The sequence below is a fragment of the Protopterus annectens genome, chromosome 6.part0, assembly GCF_019279795.1.
Source record: "Protopterus annectens isolate FY-2018-M chromosome 6.part0, PAN1.0, whole genome shotgun sequence".
In the NCBI taxonomy this organism is placed as follows: Eukaryota; Metazoa; Chordata; order Ceratodontiformes; family Protopteridae; genus Protopterus; species Protopterus annectens.
The window spans coordinates 401,739,539-401,757,815 of NC_056737.1; the positions used below are offsets into that span (position 1 = coordinate 401,739,539).

General features: G+C 38.1%; 1 protein-coding gene across 2 annotated transcripts in view; it reads left to right on the plus strand.

The window, feature by feature from the left end:
- Positions 1–18,277, plus strand: part of LOC122804338 (spectrin beta chain, erythrocytic-like) — a 2,132,081-nt gene that overhangs the window by 1,459,750 nt on the left and 654,054 nt on the right. For both annotated transcript variants that reach the window (XM_044074141.1, XM_044074142.1), the window contains one exon: positions 1,812–1,901. In XM_044074141.1, coding sequence (XP_043930076.1) covers positions 1,812–1,901 — 90 coding nt within the window. The remainder of the gene's footprint in view (positions 1–1,811; positions 1,902–18,277) is intronic.

The following is an 18,277-nucleotide window of genomic DNA, read 5'->3' on the forward strand; positions in this document are numbered from 1 at the left end:
TTTTGTCTGTTCTTCAATTTGTGTTTGAATGTTGGCATCCCACAATTCCATTGGGGTGGGCAGGATTATTTAATTATGTATGCAAATTTTATGTTAGCCAGTGTACAGATTTTTGGCCAGTTTTACCTACTTTTCATGGGCCTTTGTCCAGATTTTTGATGTTTCCAGCTTGAGAAGTATGACTACCCCCACCCCATAGGTAAGGTACAATATGTTAGACCTTCAAGAAGACTTCACCGTAACAACAAAGCTCCTTCCCTCCCTCCACTGTTGGAAATGCTACATACTTATTGCAGGTTTTTTTCTGACTCTTTGATGACCTTTGTATTTGTATTTTTGCATTTCTCTTAAAGTATATTGTGGACTCGATGGGCCTACCTGTTTTATTCTTTTAAAAAACACAACGAGAGAATGAGGAACAGCTAAGTATATCAAAGAAAAAAAAGACACGTGAAGTTCCTGTACTGGGAAAAACAATAACTAATAACGGCAAAACTTCCAGTAAATCAACCACTGAACTCAAAACTAATTGCAGAACACATTTAATGTCAAAAACAAAAACCATCAACAGTTTAACGCTTTCATTTGTATATGTAAGACATCATCAGAACTGTGAATACAACGCTTGTAAAAGCCGTTTAAAACCTGAATGAAGTAGACACACATCCACTATCAACCAATCACCACCTAGTAATGCTGACATCACTGCAGAACAAAAAATAAAGTGAACAGCGCTAAGAGCAAGTCTGTACCTTGCTATATGAACCTGAAACAGAAAGAATAAACACTGAAACAAAAACTGTTAAATACAATGAAATCATAATCTGCTGGCTCTTCTTTTTAATTCACTATTGATATAAATACTGTTGTTTAAACCGGGAAAGTTAGTAGCATCAAGCTTGAGTTGTCAGAACATTTCCCAGTGAAGTAGTTTGTTCTGCCACTCCCTTACATAAGGAAAGATTTGTATTTGTTCGAGAACCAAGAATGTAAACTTAGTAAATTCAGCACACACAACAGAATGTTTGGCTAGTGTACTGTTACTTTTGTTTTACTGTTATTAACAACTAAGTATATAAAACAAAGCATTGCGCCATCTACTTCATTGCCTTGCTTGATGAAAGACCCAGTTTGGTTCCTGTCAAGACAGTCACCACTTGGATAAAATCCATCTGGGAGATGAGACATAGAGGGTGGCTAAACCCATATGTTATGTTTTATATTACATTAATTGTTTCTTAACAATCACAGGTTATTGCAAGAAACATGTACAAATGTACTTTCTTTTTTCCCTGAAAAGGTGGTATATAGTTGAAATAAATTGACTTCCACTGTAGTCCCTGAAGGAAGAATGAGGTCTGTAAGTGTGCGTGGAATGAATAGAAGTGTTTTGTCAGACAAAGGATTTCTTGTCATAACCTTCAATTGCCTACTGTGTGACTCTGAGAAAATCACTTAACCAAACATTGTTTCTGAGTCACTCGTGACAAGTGTTGGTTTCTCCAGTGAGCTTACCCAATGAGATGGGAGATTATCACAGTAATCAGTGAAGTAAACAGATTGTGGTCTTTTTTCAGCAGGCCTCATATGTTCACATGTCTTGAATAAGCAGTGACTGACCATTGTTCTGTAGGCTAAAGCAACAAATAGCCTATTTAATGGCATTGTATATGAGACAAGTTTACACTACACCCTGGAGCTTACCATATAAAACAATAACCTGTATTATGAGTCACTTAAGCAGTTTGTTAATCTTGTGTAATATCTACCAGCATTTGTACATAAATAAGTTATTTTGTTTTGCCTTACAGTTGTGGGTGGAAGAAAGATTGCCACAAGCTGAATCTAGAGACTATGGCCAGAACCTCCAGGCAGTGCAGTTACTAATGAAGAAGAACCAGGTGAGACAATACTGTGATAAATCTGTGACATCATAAGTGATTTAATTTGATTATCATGTTCTTCCAAAACATGTTTTTGTGATTTATGTAATCTGATTTGCTCTGTATCTGTGAATCTATGTTTGTATGTATATGTGTGTGTTCATACACAAGCTTGCACACACATATTGTCAGATGATGGATCAGAACAGAGATCAATCACAGACTGTGCATTGTTTCGGGGCTAGCCACTTGATGGTGTAAAAATTGGCTCTAGGTTATTCGGTCATGTTGACTAATGTCTTCAAAATGGGCATGGGTAGTTACTAATGATAAGTTGGTTAAGGACCAGTCCTACTCTGACCTACACCAGGGACCGATGCTGACAAAGGGAGGGGTGTCCCTGTTGGCCAGTATGTGCCCACCATGAAGTCCAGCAACCCTGGGTCAATAAGCTACTGGCTGGCTGGTGTCCAATTGTCCAGCTTGGGTTACCAGGGATAGCTCTGTTGAACAAAATCTGAACATAAAACCAATGAACCTGCCAAACATGAACTAAGAATTGCTACACTCACTGTAGGCTCATTGTCAGGACTCAACTTGAAAGTGGATGCCATCATGGTAAGGAGGAGGTTGGACATCCTATTTATCCAGGAGATAAGACGGAAAGGCAGTGCAGCAAAGCCATTTAGCTTGGGATCTAGAGTCTTCTGCTGAAAAGGATGATAGACTAGAAGTGATGTGAGAATTGTGGTGAGGGGAGATGCTTCAGATGACAGTGAAGGAATGTCATCAGAATAAGTGATAGAGTCATGGCAATCAGACTCCATTGTAAGGACAGGGCACTGATCATAATATCAGCATATGCCAATCAGCAGGATTGTGATAGTGAGGAAAAGAGTGCATTCAGACAGCAGTGGCACTGAATCGAGAGATATGGTGACACTTGACACAACGCCACAACCCCATGTAGAAAAGGGGGAAAAAAGTGGGTTGAATACCCTCAGAAACCACACACACACACACACACACACACACACACACACACACTGTATTAAATCAACATAGAGGAGGCACATGACTTTACTACAAATTTATACAGACAAAATCTTTTGATAGCAAATTTTGCATATAATGTAGCTGGTACAGTAACTCACAGCTCAGTTCAGGCAATTAACTGGCAGTTCAATTTAGGTGAAAAGAGTCGCAGTTAAACAAGTTGAGTATACATTCTTCATAGTGGATTCCCAGATGAAGGCCTAAATTTTACAACCTGTTCAATGAATCCACAGGTTTTGAGTGCCACTGTTTTGTAGTTCTCCACATGTTTCATCTCCAACAACTCACTGTTCCATGAGTTCTATCCAGTAGAGTTAACTAGCATCATTCATCTATTAATCTGTCCTCACAAGATGCAAACATCCTCTCACCTGCCGCAGGCCTCAGCCTATGGATCTGTCTAAGTCTCCCTCTCCTGGTTTTGGCCCTCATTTTCATTAAAAGTGTGCATGACAACCTGTAATCAGGGTAGGTGTGCATTCGCACTCTTTCTTTTTCCTAGCCCTCTTTCTTCATTCTTTCTCCTTTCAGAGTAGGTTTGGATCCTTCTCCCATAGTGTTTCAGGAATGGACAGGTCCTATTGTAGTCATTAGGGCACTATATATACGTTATTATATATTATATATATATATATATATGTATACACACACACACACACACACACACACACACACGTGTATGTGTATATATATTTATTAGGGAAGTTAGATCATTCATATATATATATATATCCTTTGGTACTTTGGACGTTATAGATCTTTATATATATGTATGGGTTAGAATACTTCGAGGAAATGTTGGCAGAATTACACTTTATCACACAATGAATTTAGAACTGTATGAACCCACTTCATCGAAAGTGGATTTAAACGAAAATGTACTTTTGCGAATTACACATCACTGAAGGACGGTACAGTAGGGGTGAGGGAATATACCCTTTTCTCCACTGTAGTGCGATCTCTGAGTTAGTATAAGTAGCGTGGTGTAGGGGGTGCAGGGGCCTTGCAAACTTTCCAAATCGTGGTTACCCTGGTAGTTTCTTTGATGAAATTCTGAAGTAATACATGGTAGGAACACCAGGTTTGCCCCAATTATAGGTACTGTGCTAAAGCAATGCCTTGTAAAGTGAATTCAACAGACACGTACAGTGGAGGTATTATAACAACATACAATGGCCAATCTGGCCTGATAAGGAAAATAATAGATAAAGAGTGGGGAAATTTTGCCAAAATATCTGACCTCAACACATTTTTTGATGACAATTTAAAATATGTTTACCGGGTAAAACCATAAAACCTAATAGAGAAGGGTTCAAGAAATTTGATACCAATAGGCTTTCAAATAAAAGATTGTATATGTGAAATGTGGAACATGTAATTTTTGCACTCATTTAAAAACTGGTGAGAGTTACTACCTAGAGGCAAGGAAAAAGAAACTTTACTTGAATTGTAATACAAAAGGAATTATATATTTATCGATATGTAAAGAATGTGGGTCTTTTTATATTGGTAAAAGTGAAAGAAAGTTGAAACAAATGATCTATGAACACCTTTACGATATCAGGACCAAGAAGGACAGTAATGCATTGTACAAACACACTTGTATTTGTACAAAAGCAAAATACCAGTTTTTTGTTTTAGAAGTGGTGGAAATTGACCCTAGGGGAGGAATGTGGGAGACACGGGTTGAATACAGGGAATTGTTTTGGCAAATTGTACTAGAATCCACTAGGTTCCCAGGTCGGAATGACATGATTTCCCTGGGTCCAGTACTCAAATTAAGATCTGCTAAGCTATGAAGAAAAATCACATCTATCTTTTGGTTGCATTTAAAATTACTATAAGAGTTACTTATTTATTTATTTTTTTAAACTCAATTGAGATAGTTTTAAACTATTTTCAAACTTCTTTTCTTATATGGATTTGTAATGCTGACAGGCATATACCAACACAAACCACTAGAGGGTGTATGTGTACTACAATTTTAAAGTATGTGTGCTAATTTTATATTTCATTATATTTAACTTTATATTTCATTATATTTATACAACTTTTATATATACTTAATGTTTTAAGATTAAATTGCAGCCAACCTTTTTAAAAGCATTAACATTTACTTTCATCCTATATCTCTTACATTCATTGTGCACACATTTGCAATGTATAAACCTTTAAATATTCACTTAACTGAATTCAAATTTCATTGGATGACAACTAATTGCTAGCCCTATAAGTTTAGAGGATTGATGGAAGACTAATTGCTATCTGAAGAAGTTGGTGACGAAAACGAGATTTTATGAAACGTTTATTGTATTTGGTGTGCTTTCACATTGTTATATGTTCGTGCTGGTTCCTGTCTATCATTAAAACGCTTAGTGCCTGTGGATCCTTGGTGTCTCTTTGGTTTGGATTACTAGTTTGCTTTTGGGCACCAACCGTTTTTTCATACTGTTTCTATATATTTATATATATATATATATATATATATATATAATCCAAAAAGGAAAGAACAGTGCGAATAACACCAATAAACAATCGAAAGCACTGTGAGGAGCGCAAAACCACCGTCCAGTCATATAAAATCACAAGCGTTTATTTAGAATGTAAAAAGAGCGTTAAACGCCAACTGATGTCTGAAGAAGTCTGAAGATCAGAAGAAAAACGCTGTATTTTAGTTGGCGGTAGTTATTGCTATTGTACAATGACATTATTTAAGAAAACCTCAAATTTAAACCTCAAAATGCACGCACTCGAGGCACTCCTCAGTATGGAGAAAATCGATGTATGTGCAGTAACAGAAACCTGGTTTAAGGCTCCAGAGAGCACACCAGCACTACCAGGTTACAACTCATACCATACATTTCGCCCACAGAACCCAAACTGAAATACAAAAGGTGGGGGCTTATCCATATTCATCAAGGATACCCACACCTCCAGGTTAGTGGCACAGCACGATGCGTCAGAGATCATCCACGTGCAACTAACAATGGGAAAAACTGCAGTTCAAATTGTAGCTTGCTACAGATCACCCATGTCCCAGGACCCCCATTCCGCATTTCTGGAAACACTGGGAAACATAAAGGTCCTACCAAACACCCTAGTATTGGGTGATTTCAATTACCCAAACATTAACTGGGAGAACTACTCAAGTACTAACTCCCTTGCCCAACTTTTCCTAGAATTTATAAACTCAAATGCCCTGGCTCAACTGGTCAACACTCCCACCAGAGGTGACAGCATATTGGACCTGGTCATCACCAACATGGGCGACTGGTGTTCCACACCAGAGGTCAACCCCTCGCTGGTTAGATCTGACCATAAACAAATCACTTTGGATATCCATATTCTGCCCCCTCCCCCGGACAAGAAAGCCACCATGAAAAACTTTTCAAAAGCAAACTTCATGTTACTTAAGACCGAGGTGGAAAGTTTCAAATCCCCCATGCTGAAGGATAACATTGTCCAAGCTGCAAAATCCTTTACTAATGCATTCTACGGGCAGCTACAAGAATGCATGGATCATGCCATCCCAAGCAAAACCAAGACTCACTCCTCCAAGAAAAGGAAACCAGTCTGGTGGACTCCTGCCATAAACAAGCTATACAATAGAAGGAGGAAACTAGTACAGAAAAGAGTAAAATCCAAAGAAGGGAAGACATCCCTGATCAGTATCAGCAAGAAACTATGATCCCTCATAAAATCATCTAAGGCGAGCTTTGAAAGAAAAATTGCCAAGGACTCCAAAGATAACCAGAAGGCATTCTTTAGCTATGTCAAGAATCTAAGTGGCAATGCTCAGATCTGCTCAGAGTTAGTGCAGAATGGCACAAAATACACTGAACCGACCGATATCATCAACATCCTGGCAGACAGGCTCAGTGCAAACTTCACCCCCATCTCACCCCCAGAAGGACCCATAACCATACCAGAAGAATGTAAGCCAAAAACTCAGCATCAGTGGGACCAGACACTGCCCCAGGCTCCATCCTACACGAGCTCAAAGAAGAACTAACCCCTCACGTAAACACACTGTTCAACCTCAGCCTCTCCACAGGCTACAATACCCATAGAATGGCGCACAGCAACGGTTATCCTGCTCCACAAAGGTGGAGCCACAACAGACCCTGGGAACTATCGCCCTATAAGCCTGAATAGCTTGGTCTGCAAGGCTATGGAGTGCATCATCATGGAACTCATTAACAGAGACATTGGGAACCTCCAAACACTGGACCCTACCCAGTTTGGCTTTGTTAAGGGCAGATCATGCCTCCTAAACCTAGTGGACTTCTTTGAGACAGTTACCAAGGCTATAGACAAGGGAAAGGTGGTACACACAGCCTACCTAGACCTCGCTAAGGCCTTCGACACCATTCCCCATTCTGGTATTATAGACAAGCTCACCAGCCTGAACATAAACCCCTTCGTCACAAGATGGGTTGCCAACTGGCTCACGGACAGAACCCACATGGTGACAGTTACGGGGGCTAGGTTCATCTCTAAACTGGTTACAAGTGGTGTTTCCCAGGGCTCAGTCCTAGGACCCCTCCTGTTCGGCATATACTTCTCAGAGGTACAGGCTAGCAAAGGAAGACTATGGCTGACCAAGTTTGCAGACGACTATAAGCTAGGGGCTATAACTGACTCTCCATCTGACACAGACATCCTCCAGAAGGGTCTCACTGAGACTGATACCTGGTGTCAAAATCACGACCTCAAGTTAAATGCCAAAAAGTGCATAGTCATCCCCTTTGGAAAAAACAAAGTACCCACAAACTACCACATAGGTGGCAGTCCCCTAAATACGGAAGACATAATAAGGGATCTGGGGACCCAAGTAGATAGTAATCTCACCTTTGATAGTCACATTGCCAAAATGGTTAGAAAATCCTTCTGTGTGGCCCACCTAATCACAAAAGGGTTTGTATCCAGATCAAAAGAGGTCATTGTGCCCCTCCACTCATCACTCATCACTCATCAGACCCATCATAGAGTACAATGCCCCTTTTGGGATGTACCTTACAAGACACCTGCAACAGCTAGAAAGACCACAGAAGGACCTCACCAAGAGGATCAATGGCCTCAAACAGATGCCCTATGCAGTTCGACTGAAGAAACTCCAGTTGTACTCGGTTGCATACCGCCTACTCAAAGGTGATCTCTGCCTGACATACATGGCCATGTCCAACCCAGAATTGATGGACATGCTCCACCTAAAGAAAACCTTATCCTCTCGAGCCACACGCTCTAGGGATCTAAACCTTACCACAACAATAAATAGGACGTGCTGGAGGGATAGATGGCGAAAGCCAACACATTCTGGCTAGGCTTATAAATGCCTTCGGGCAGATAGCCTAGTACCCACCTATGAACCTAAAAAAAATACTTGCTTTTCTTAAATAATGTCTTTGAATAACAGTGCGTTACTGTTCTTTTGCGGCTGGTGGTATACTGCTGTGTTGTTCTGATGTACTGCACATGCGTATGGGACTTGCGTTCCCTACCCAGTATATCAATGCTTTGAAAAGAAAGTAACTGAGAAAAGAAAGTCTCCGTTGCTCTGTTTTGGTTTTCTTTTTTTTCTTTTTTTTTTTTTTTTTTTTTTATTATTAATAAAAAAAGTTTGGGCTACTTTAAGGGTAGGAAAGAGAGAGAGAATGGAGGAAATGCAAAGAAAATCAGTTACGTGTCTTTAGTTTTAAATAACGTGCCTGATTTTCTTTGTATTTCCTCCATGCTGCCTTTCGGGTATGTCAGGAGTATGGACTATAGGCTTTTTAAAGTTTTTGTTGAAAAAAAAAAAAAGTTCTGTAATATACAAATGGAAAGAAGTCCGGGTGACTGGACCTTTTTCCGTTGGTATATTGTGGGATTTACAATGGGCGTGCTGGTTGGACTGGCCAATCAGCATGCATGTTTTTGAATACTAATAGCCAGTCATTGTATAATAACTCATGAACACCTATATGGTGTGGAATGTCACACCTGTAGCAGCCTACACAAATCTTGCATTCCAGAGTATTTTCTGAAAAATACACTTAAAAAGCTTAAGAAAAAGCAAATGTAAACATTTTGCAAAAAGTAAAAGCTATTAAAACTGTATAAATAGCAGTGTTATTAGTAAGAAGTATTCTTTACAGTGAAAATAGTAAGAGCATTCATAGCCTTTTCCATAAATTCTGTAATCTAGTATAATGCACATAAATTACAAGTTACATTTTTTAAACTTTCACAAACAACGTTTCATATTCAAAAGTATACAACCTACACATTTTGTCAGAGCATTTTCTTAACTAGACATAAGCTTTCAAATGACAAGAAATTTCTGTATAGGTGCATGTATACTGAGATAGTTACAGAAATATGAAAGCATATGTTTAATTGTATACTTAACAATACAAATAATACTGGATTTCTGTCAAGATGTGAAACTTACAGTACAAATATCAAAGACAGTTTTTTTTAACAAGATCTAAGGTGTTACCTAATGTATTGCAACAATTTGTAAGTCACTTGTTTTTTGAAGTATTAAGTACATATGGAAATAGTGCTTTTTTTCATAATTGCTAACAAACAACCAGTGGCGGCTTGTGCCATTGGACTGCAGCCCTCCCAGCAAAAAGATTTAAGTGTGGACATTTTACTTTCAATAAAAAAATAAAATAAATGTATTTAAGTGTTTTGTTTGTTTGTTTGTTGTGCTCTAAGTGAGTCCAACCGACTCGGAAAGTCCCAGAACTCGAACTGCGCATGCTCGTCGAGTTCCGGGTTTGTTTTTATTTTTTTTATTAGTGTTTCTGTCAATCTAGACTGCTGTAAAAGCAGTTCAGATTAATGAGAAGGCATCAGTGTGATGCCCAGAGGTCTATGCAGATTTAACCGCACAGTAAAGTAGAAGGGGGGGTCGGACTGCCACGTCCGCAGTCATGTACATGACGTGGACGGCTGGATGGCTACTAATTGGTTCTCGCTCTCTTCTTGAAAAGGAGAGAGAAACAGTAGTAGGCCTGTAGCACAGTACTTAGATTATTTGCTATGATGCTCTGTTGGTGAGTAACATAAAATAAATAAACAACTTTGTTTTTTTCGGCTTGCTTGCCTGTTGCCTTGCTTACGAGCAGTCACCGAGTCAGACAGATAGGAAAAGAAAGAGTTCCTTTCTTGTGACGGAGACGGACAGTCACTTTTTAATAAGTGAAGTTATTAGGTAGGTGTTGGGCCCAGCTATGTACAGATGTCAGTGTAATTAGTTTTTTTTTTTAACAGTACTCTCGAACACAGTGAAATCTGCACTACAATCTGTCAGTTCAAAGGTTTTTGTGTACAGTAAATTTGCTGGGGTGGGTCTGTGTTTGTGTGTGATGGACAGTCTAAGGGCTTAGTAAGATAACAGAGTTAGTGGTGTTTGCGTGTTGATGAGCATGTGCAAGCGTTTCCAAGTTAGGGTTAGAGTAATGGCTAGGTAAGGAGATACATTTAGTGATGTGTTTGAATGCTCTGCACTGTGTGAATGAGGTGGTCAAATTTAGTAACAGTGACAGAGTGCTGAGGATTTTTGTTGAGAGTGATTATGAGTCTTTGTGCAAGTGCTTGTGTTATAAGTATAGTGTAAACGGTTACATTAGGGGATATAGAGGTATTGTGCATGTTTGATACATAGGTACGTATGTCTGAGTATCTTGTGTAGTGGTATTCTTAGAGAAAGAGATTTTCATAAGTTAATGTGTAATGTTAGAGTTAGGGACAGGATTACTATCCATGAGTATGGTGAGGTAGGTGGGCTTGTTCTACTTAAATAAGACTGCTAGAAAAAATAGATGACATTATCTCTTGAAGTAAGGTAAACCCCAACCTGTGCACAGTAAAAAATTATGCAAACCTTATTTTACTGCATTCAGCACTGCAGCTCATGTAATAATGCATAAGATATTTTTTATCAGAAAAGGCTTGACTTACATATAATAATCAGTGCCAAAGCAGCATGTAATGTACATATTATCAATGCACGAGCCTATTATTTAAAATCTGTTTATTATATGTATGTATTTTTATATTAAAACATTTTTCTTTTATATTTGAATTTCTTTTCAGTTGTGCAAATAAAGATGCCTTTCTGTGCTTCATTTTATAAGAATTCCTATGAATTTGTTTACCATAAGCCTAGCAAGCTTGCTGACATTGCATTGTGTATTTCTGAGGAAGTTACAGGAAATAAATCAGTAGCTGCTTTAGCTCCAGAAAATTATTACTTTTTTATGTGGTGCCCATAAAATCATACATAAGATCATCTCTGAACATAACTTTATTATTCAGAAAATGCATGCTGTTGCAGTGTCTGTTGCTCTGTGTTTAAGTAGCAATGCTTTAATGACCATCAGGTAAGCTTTTCTGAGATTGTAAGATGCAAGTAAGCTTTAATAAGCATACTGTTAAAGAATTACCAACATTAAAAGCCTTTTTGTTGTTGCCATGCAGAAAATATTTCCGTAACTAGATAATGTATAAGCCTTAGGTATTGAAATGCACATGACAGTATTTGTAATAAAGGACAGGATTACAGTATTTTCAGAAGTTCATTACATTTGTTGAAGACTTGCAGTCATCTTTGCAGGCTTTACCCGTAAACTAAATAGAATGCCAGTCTATCATGTGGGGTCCATAACCTGTGCAGTAATCCTTTAAGCAATTTATCTTGAGCTTGTTTCTTGTTTGCTGTTCATTTTTTACTTTGATCATGTTTTCCCCATGAAACAAGTAGATTGTTGTTGTCAGGCAGCAGGTCTGTTTTGCATAAGAAACATTTTTACAAGTGGGGGTATCACAGAGATTGCTACTTTCAGCATGTTACTTGTTACTTTTATAAAGCTGAATATAAATTATAATTGGTACTTTTATAAAGCTGAATATAAATTATAATTAGAACTTTAGTGCAACGAGAAGTGGTTTGAGTGAAGTGCTGCTTTTTTTTTTATACTTGGTTTTGACTGGCATTCCAATAATGTATTTAAAAATTAATTTATTTTTTCATTCCTCACAACTTTTTTGTTTCCATCTTGATATTAAGTAAGCTGGTCTTCTACACTTCATTTTGTCTTGATTGGACTCTCATAATGATGGCCTGGCACCTAGGGCAGCATATTTAATTAAAGTTCCAGTTTTTGTGGTTTTGAGCATAGCCCCACCCCTTTCTAGTTAGCTGCACCCCTTCCCATTGGCCCCACCAATTCAGCTGTCTCCTGCAGCCCGCCTTTTATTTGAAGTCACCAGCTGCCACTGCAAACAACTAGCAATATTTCCAGTGTAGTGGGATATAAACCAGCATTTTCAATGAATTGTCCTATCTCCCACTTTGATGTTTCACACCATACACCTCAATAAAATGTTATGAAAATATGAAGATAAATATGAAAATAAGTATAATAAGTGGTAAACAAAGATCAATTTCTACACTGCAAGTCACGCTAGACTCACAATTTTAGTGTCATTTTGTTAACAACTCTCTGCCCTTACTAATAATGTCTACTGTTTACTGGTAGGTCACTTAAAGAAGCCAGACCCAAAAACAGTTCTGAACACCATCAGCAGGTATGGGTGTGAACTGGAAGTACACTAAAAATTATATTTTAAACCTGAGTAAGCTAAATCTGAAGTTGTGGTACTTCAGACTGTTCCCCCTACTCCAATGTGTGACACTCTTGAGTTGGTACACAGTTGTAGGAGTGCAGAGAGCAGGAGTCCCTCTGCAGAATCACTTTAATGGTATTAACAGTGAATTTTGGCATTGACTGTGTTGCTTTTACAGTGGCAATTTATTTTTCAAAGTAGAGGGGTTCATAATTATGTATGACATCTTACGGAAAAGAACCACTGCTCTGCATATAATTGTATTTTCTACTGACCTCTGATATTTATAGTACTCCACATTACTGAAGTATTTGTTTGAGAAAGCATATTACAATGAAAGGCATTTTAAGCTTCAAAGGTTTCCTGGCACGTCTCTTTCTTGCAAGAGTATTCAAAATAAAATCCTCTTTCCAATGTACGCAGTTCTACCAATATTTGTAATTTGAATTTAGTTGTGTGTCAAAGGCATTTCTGGTCTGGCTATATCGGTGACAAAATTGGGGTTCATGCCCTTTGTAGGAGCTGCCTTGCTTTCTTTATAAGTAATCTATTGATTTTCAAATTTGAAGAGTCTTGTGCTTTCTCATTATGTCTGCATTAAAACTATTTACTCAGCAAACTCAGAGGCCTTAAACAAGGTTAAACAACTGCTGCTGGAGTAGAGAGGTGACTTTATTTCTTTCATTCTTAGGTATGATACTAACCATTAAAATTATGTGTGCTCTGTTACGTTTCATTGCCAGTGAATATCTCCCAGTAAGTCTAGACCATCTGTAAAGAGGTTCTATAAATTCACATGAGCATACAAGCACCCCATATTCAGAGAGTGACTGCTACTGTTTGAAACATGTTAGAATGACCTCATCATACCACCCTTTCAGTGGGATCAGATAGTGTGTTTTTGTGGGTGGTGGTTGCATCTGAAGCCCTTTGGCCATGGGGGGGGTCTTAAATGATGGGCAAAGAAATGGCGGGGAGGGTGAATGTGACTATAAAAGCAGGGCAGTGTAATAAGCTGGACAGCTTGCTCAGGAAATGTACCTGTACCATGGAAACCCTCTCATCTTGAATAGTTGTCATTTGAAAGTGTAGGGGGGATTACTCAGGTGGTATAGGTGGGATCAATAAAATGTTGAAGGGAGTGAAAGACATCTTGATGGTACGGTGCTTGAAGGTAATGTCATCTGGAAATCTGTGCAGCAGACTTTTAAAGCTGCAGACATTAAGGTGCACATAATGAGTTGCTCATCAAAGTCCCCTGCAGGAGTATAGGTGCAATGAATTGGGTAATTTCTCTCTTATACACGGGTGGAAAAATGCTTCATACTGTTGCGTTATAGGAAATCTGTGATCATTTTCACAAAGCTGCTTATGTTAATGTTAATGCCAGAGGGAAATAATTACTGGAGTGACAAAATGAACTAGGCTGGTCAGAGATCCAGGAAAAGGAGAGTCAGTTTTCTGGGAGGATAGTAAGCCTTGTGAGGAGTTTCCTTAACCAGTTAATATGGTATTGCAGTGGCAGTATCACCATTGAAATTGGTCCAAAAATTATCTAATGAGCAGAATCAGGTGATGGAGGTGCAGACAAGAAGTTGCTGAATGTGACTTTTTGATTTGTTCCTGCAGTATGGTAGCCTACCTGTGGTCAAATTTGGGGACTAATGTTCTGGGTTCTTGCTTAAGGATATTGTACTAAATGTCATGTTATTCCTGCCTGTGATTTTCTTAATGGGTTTAATCTCACTCATGAAGAGAGGAGTCAGTTTGTAGAAGGATTGTTGCGTATTAAGGTCATGTTTTTTTCTAACTACCAGTTTATGGCATTCGGTTGTACTTGTAGACATAAAATGTTGCTACAGATGCTTATGTTATGGAAATTATTTTTATTTATATACCCTGCAGGAAACAAATGTAAACTAAGGAACATTTGAAATCTAAAATGTCTGAATTAAGATATGCTGTCTTTCTCAAGTGAATACTGTAATAATGTGAAATGCTACAAATGTTAGGCTTCTGTTACACCTTTATATATAGTGTGCATTCCATATTTCAAGCATTCATTGATAACATGTACTGCTCTGGCTCTTTATTCCAAATGTCTATACTGTTTGAGTTTGAAAGAATATTAGTACTCTGTTCTATTTAGTATACACTGTCTTTTCAAACTGCATGTTTTTGTGTGGTTATGTGTTGTGTAAGTTTGTATTCCTGAGCTGTGTCTGAAAAAGGTCCAAATAGATTAGTATTAGTGCTGTACCCCTGTTAACTAATAAGTAAATTAATTAAACTTTTCTGATGGAGAGATTTTGCTTTGCTTCATCAGGATCCATTAAATTATCCTTAAGCCTGATAAAAACCTTGCACAAGACTGAGTGTCTACTGCAGTGGAATATGTGTGAACAAGCATGTTTTTTATTTTTGTAGGTATGTTATGATTTTAGAAAACTTCTACTGAAAAGAACCATTGAATTGCCTAAACCAACTTTGAGAGAAGCTTGGCTTATTCTCTATCAAAGTTGTCTTTTTACACTCCCTGCTTTAATCTTGAGTGTCACCCAGCTTCACTCAGACTCTGCAGTGAAAACTGTATTAAAAGAGGATTTTGCATATGATCGCTGCCACCACCCAGCCCACCATGCACTTCCCGCTTGTCTGAGATTTAAATTTAACGACAGAAAAGCTGACAGTATACCCTTCTTAGCTAGCTGGGACTGTATACGTACCTATTAGAAGATGACCCCTTACTGCTAGTGAGTATTTCCATAAGGAGTTTAAGTTCCAGACCCTGATGTACAGCAAAAACCCTGTATGAATATTCACTTTGATAGACTAGCTCTGACAACTAAGCTGTTGTTTTCTGCCAAGTGATCTCAGCTCTCTCCCCAGATCAGTCCATATAACTGACAGTTTTCTTTCTACAAAAAGAAAGCATAGGAAAACAAATCTTGCATGCCTTGGATGTACATGGGGACCTAGGATGCTTTATAAAAAGAATGAGATACTTCAGAAAATGAGATCACCATTTTAGTTTATTATAGACAAGGTAAACTATGCTTTCCTGTGACAATCCTTCCCTTATAAAGGTGTTTTGCCCTTTTATATTGCCTTTTGTTAAGACAAATGAAAGCACAGCATAAGGGTACATTCTTCGTGGCCTTCTTCCACTTCAGTTGCATGCCTTGTTTTTAGTCTGGGTGTATGGGAAGCTCTCACCTGGACGTCCATTCCATATTCACTAAACTGTACAAGCCAGGCATTCAGTCTGGAACTGGGAAAAGATTTTGTGGGTCAGTGTGCAAAACGTCCTGTATCTGATGATTACCATGGATGTGTAAAACTGTACTGTTTGGGAGTGTGTATATTATACTGCTTCAATAAGAGAGTGCACCTGTGTGAGATGGCTGCCATCATAGTAGGTATATGGGAGAAATACTTCTGCAGTAGTGTGCAGACACTCCCATTGCCCCTTTATATTTATATGTATATTTGTATTTGTACTGGGTGATTACTTTTTATAGACAGCCCACTACAAATTGCATGTCGTTGTGTGCTTACACCATTATCTTTAACAATTATTATGCTACAAAAATATTTCAATTTAGTTCTAAGTTCTGACTTGATTTATTTATTTTTTTTATTTTATTTTATTTTACATTTGTTTACCGGGAAAGTCCGACTGGACACAGATCCTTTTTCAGCGGAGGCCCGGGGAGAAAAGCTCCACAAATATTACATTACATTATATTGGTTAACATTACCATTTATACAAAACATTAGTTAACATTAGCATGATATAAGACAGTATTCATGCAGACAGTTACACAATTAGTTGCCTTACAACAGTAATATTTGCAAGGTACATGATATTTCGACTCAGAGTACAGTATGCTGGTTGAATACAGATAAAAACAGTAGGTTGAAATGAGTTTTATTAGAGTATCTGCTAAAATTTGTGCAAAAGGGGTAAGACAGTAGAAATAATTTGTTTTACAGCTTTGTGTCACTAAGCTGTTAGTGGTTGAGAACAATGGTGTTTATTTGGACGAGTATTAATAGTAGTGAATTAATTTGGTCTAGCCTGTGGGAAGACATGAACATAGCCAGTTTTGCATAAAATCCGATTTGATGGTTTTTTTTGAAGAGGTAAGGTGAGGATGTTGAGGTTAGGTGATTGGGTAGGAGGTTCCAGGTTTTTGCAATGCAGCAGGCGTAGAGTGATTTGCCAGCTTCATTTTTGTGCTTGGTGACAGTTATGTGGTTTTGTTGTGTTGATCTTAGGTTTCTGGAGGGAGTATAGTGTTGAATTAATTGTTGCAAGGCTGGGGTTTTCAAAGGAAGGTAGTAGAGCTTATGGACAGTGGTGAGTTGGTTAAGTAGAAGGATTTGAGGTAACTCAAGCCAGTTGAGTTGTCTGAGTGATTGTCAGTGATGGGACCTATGTGTGGCTTCATTAGCAAATTTGGCAGTTTTGTTGTAGCATGATTCAATTTTCGAAAGTTCTGCTTGGTGAAGATTTGTAAAGATTGGGGAGGCATACAGAAGTATAGATAACAGATGAGTTCTAGCTATGGTGGCTTTTGTGTGTCTGGTTATGTAGTTGTGGTTTCTATAAAGGGGTCCGATCTTTTTATTGACTTTCTTGATTGTTTGAGAAATATGGATGTCATATTTAAGTTTATTATCAATTACTACTCCTAAGAACTTGGTGTGAGGTGTAGGAGTAATATTAGTATTTCTTTGGATATTATTGAAAAGTTATTGTTTATGGGGGGGGATCTACTCGGGCTAAAAAGAATAAGTTGAGTTTTCTTTGGGTTAAGCAGTAGTTTGATGTTGGTGAACCATTCTTCGGCTAGGGTAAAGTTATTTTGGATTATAATTTGGAGTTTATCAAGGGTGTTAGCTGCACTTATTATAGTGGTATCATCTGCGTATTGGACTATTGAGGTGGAGGGTAGGGATGGTGCTATGTCATTAGTAAATAATGAGAATAATAGTGGGCCAAGGATGGATCCTTGTGGTACACCAATGGTTACTGGGAGTAGGGGTGACAGGTGGTTTACCCAGAGAACAGCTTGTTGTCGGTTAGATAAATAGCTACTGAACCAGGATAAGGTGGAAGAGTTTATGTTAAAAGTGGCAAGTTTTTCTAGTAGTAGACTGTGGTTCACCATATCAAAGGCTTTGGATAGGTCTGGGAATATTGAGGATACGATGAACGTAAGATCGTATGGGTTAATGCTGCTTTACTTTTCAAAGCACTGACTGATGCTGGAAGAACAGCAGCTAATGACTGGTATTGATCTTATTCAGGAAGACTTTAGCTGCTTGAAAATGGGATAGACAGCTACATCCGTAAATACTTAAAAGGCTATTACTCTTGTATGGATTTTAAGAAGTCTAGCCTTACATTCCCATGAATGTTTTTTGGTCCTTCTGTTTTGTGTATGAGTAATCTAGAGGCTTGCAGAACGAGGATATTTTGGGACATTTTATTTGTTGATTTGTTTGGCCCTATCCATGAGGGACATTGGTAAATTTGTGGTTTCCAGTCCAGTCATCCAAATTACATTTGAATAGACTAAAAGAAGTACTTTGCTTTATCTGGAGTGGAAGATGGTTCCATAGAAGTGGTATATTGTGTGATACGTACTTATCCCTCCAACATGTCATATTTATGTTACAAAAGAGATTGAGTTCCCTTGAGAGTGTTG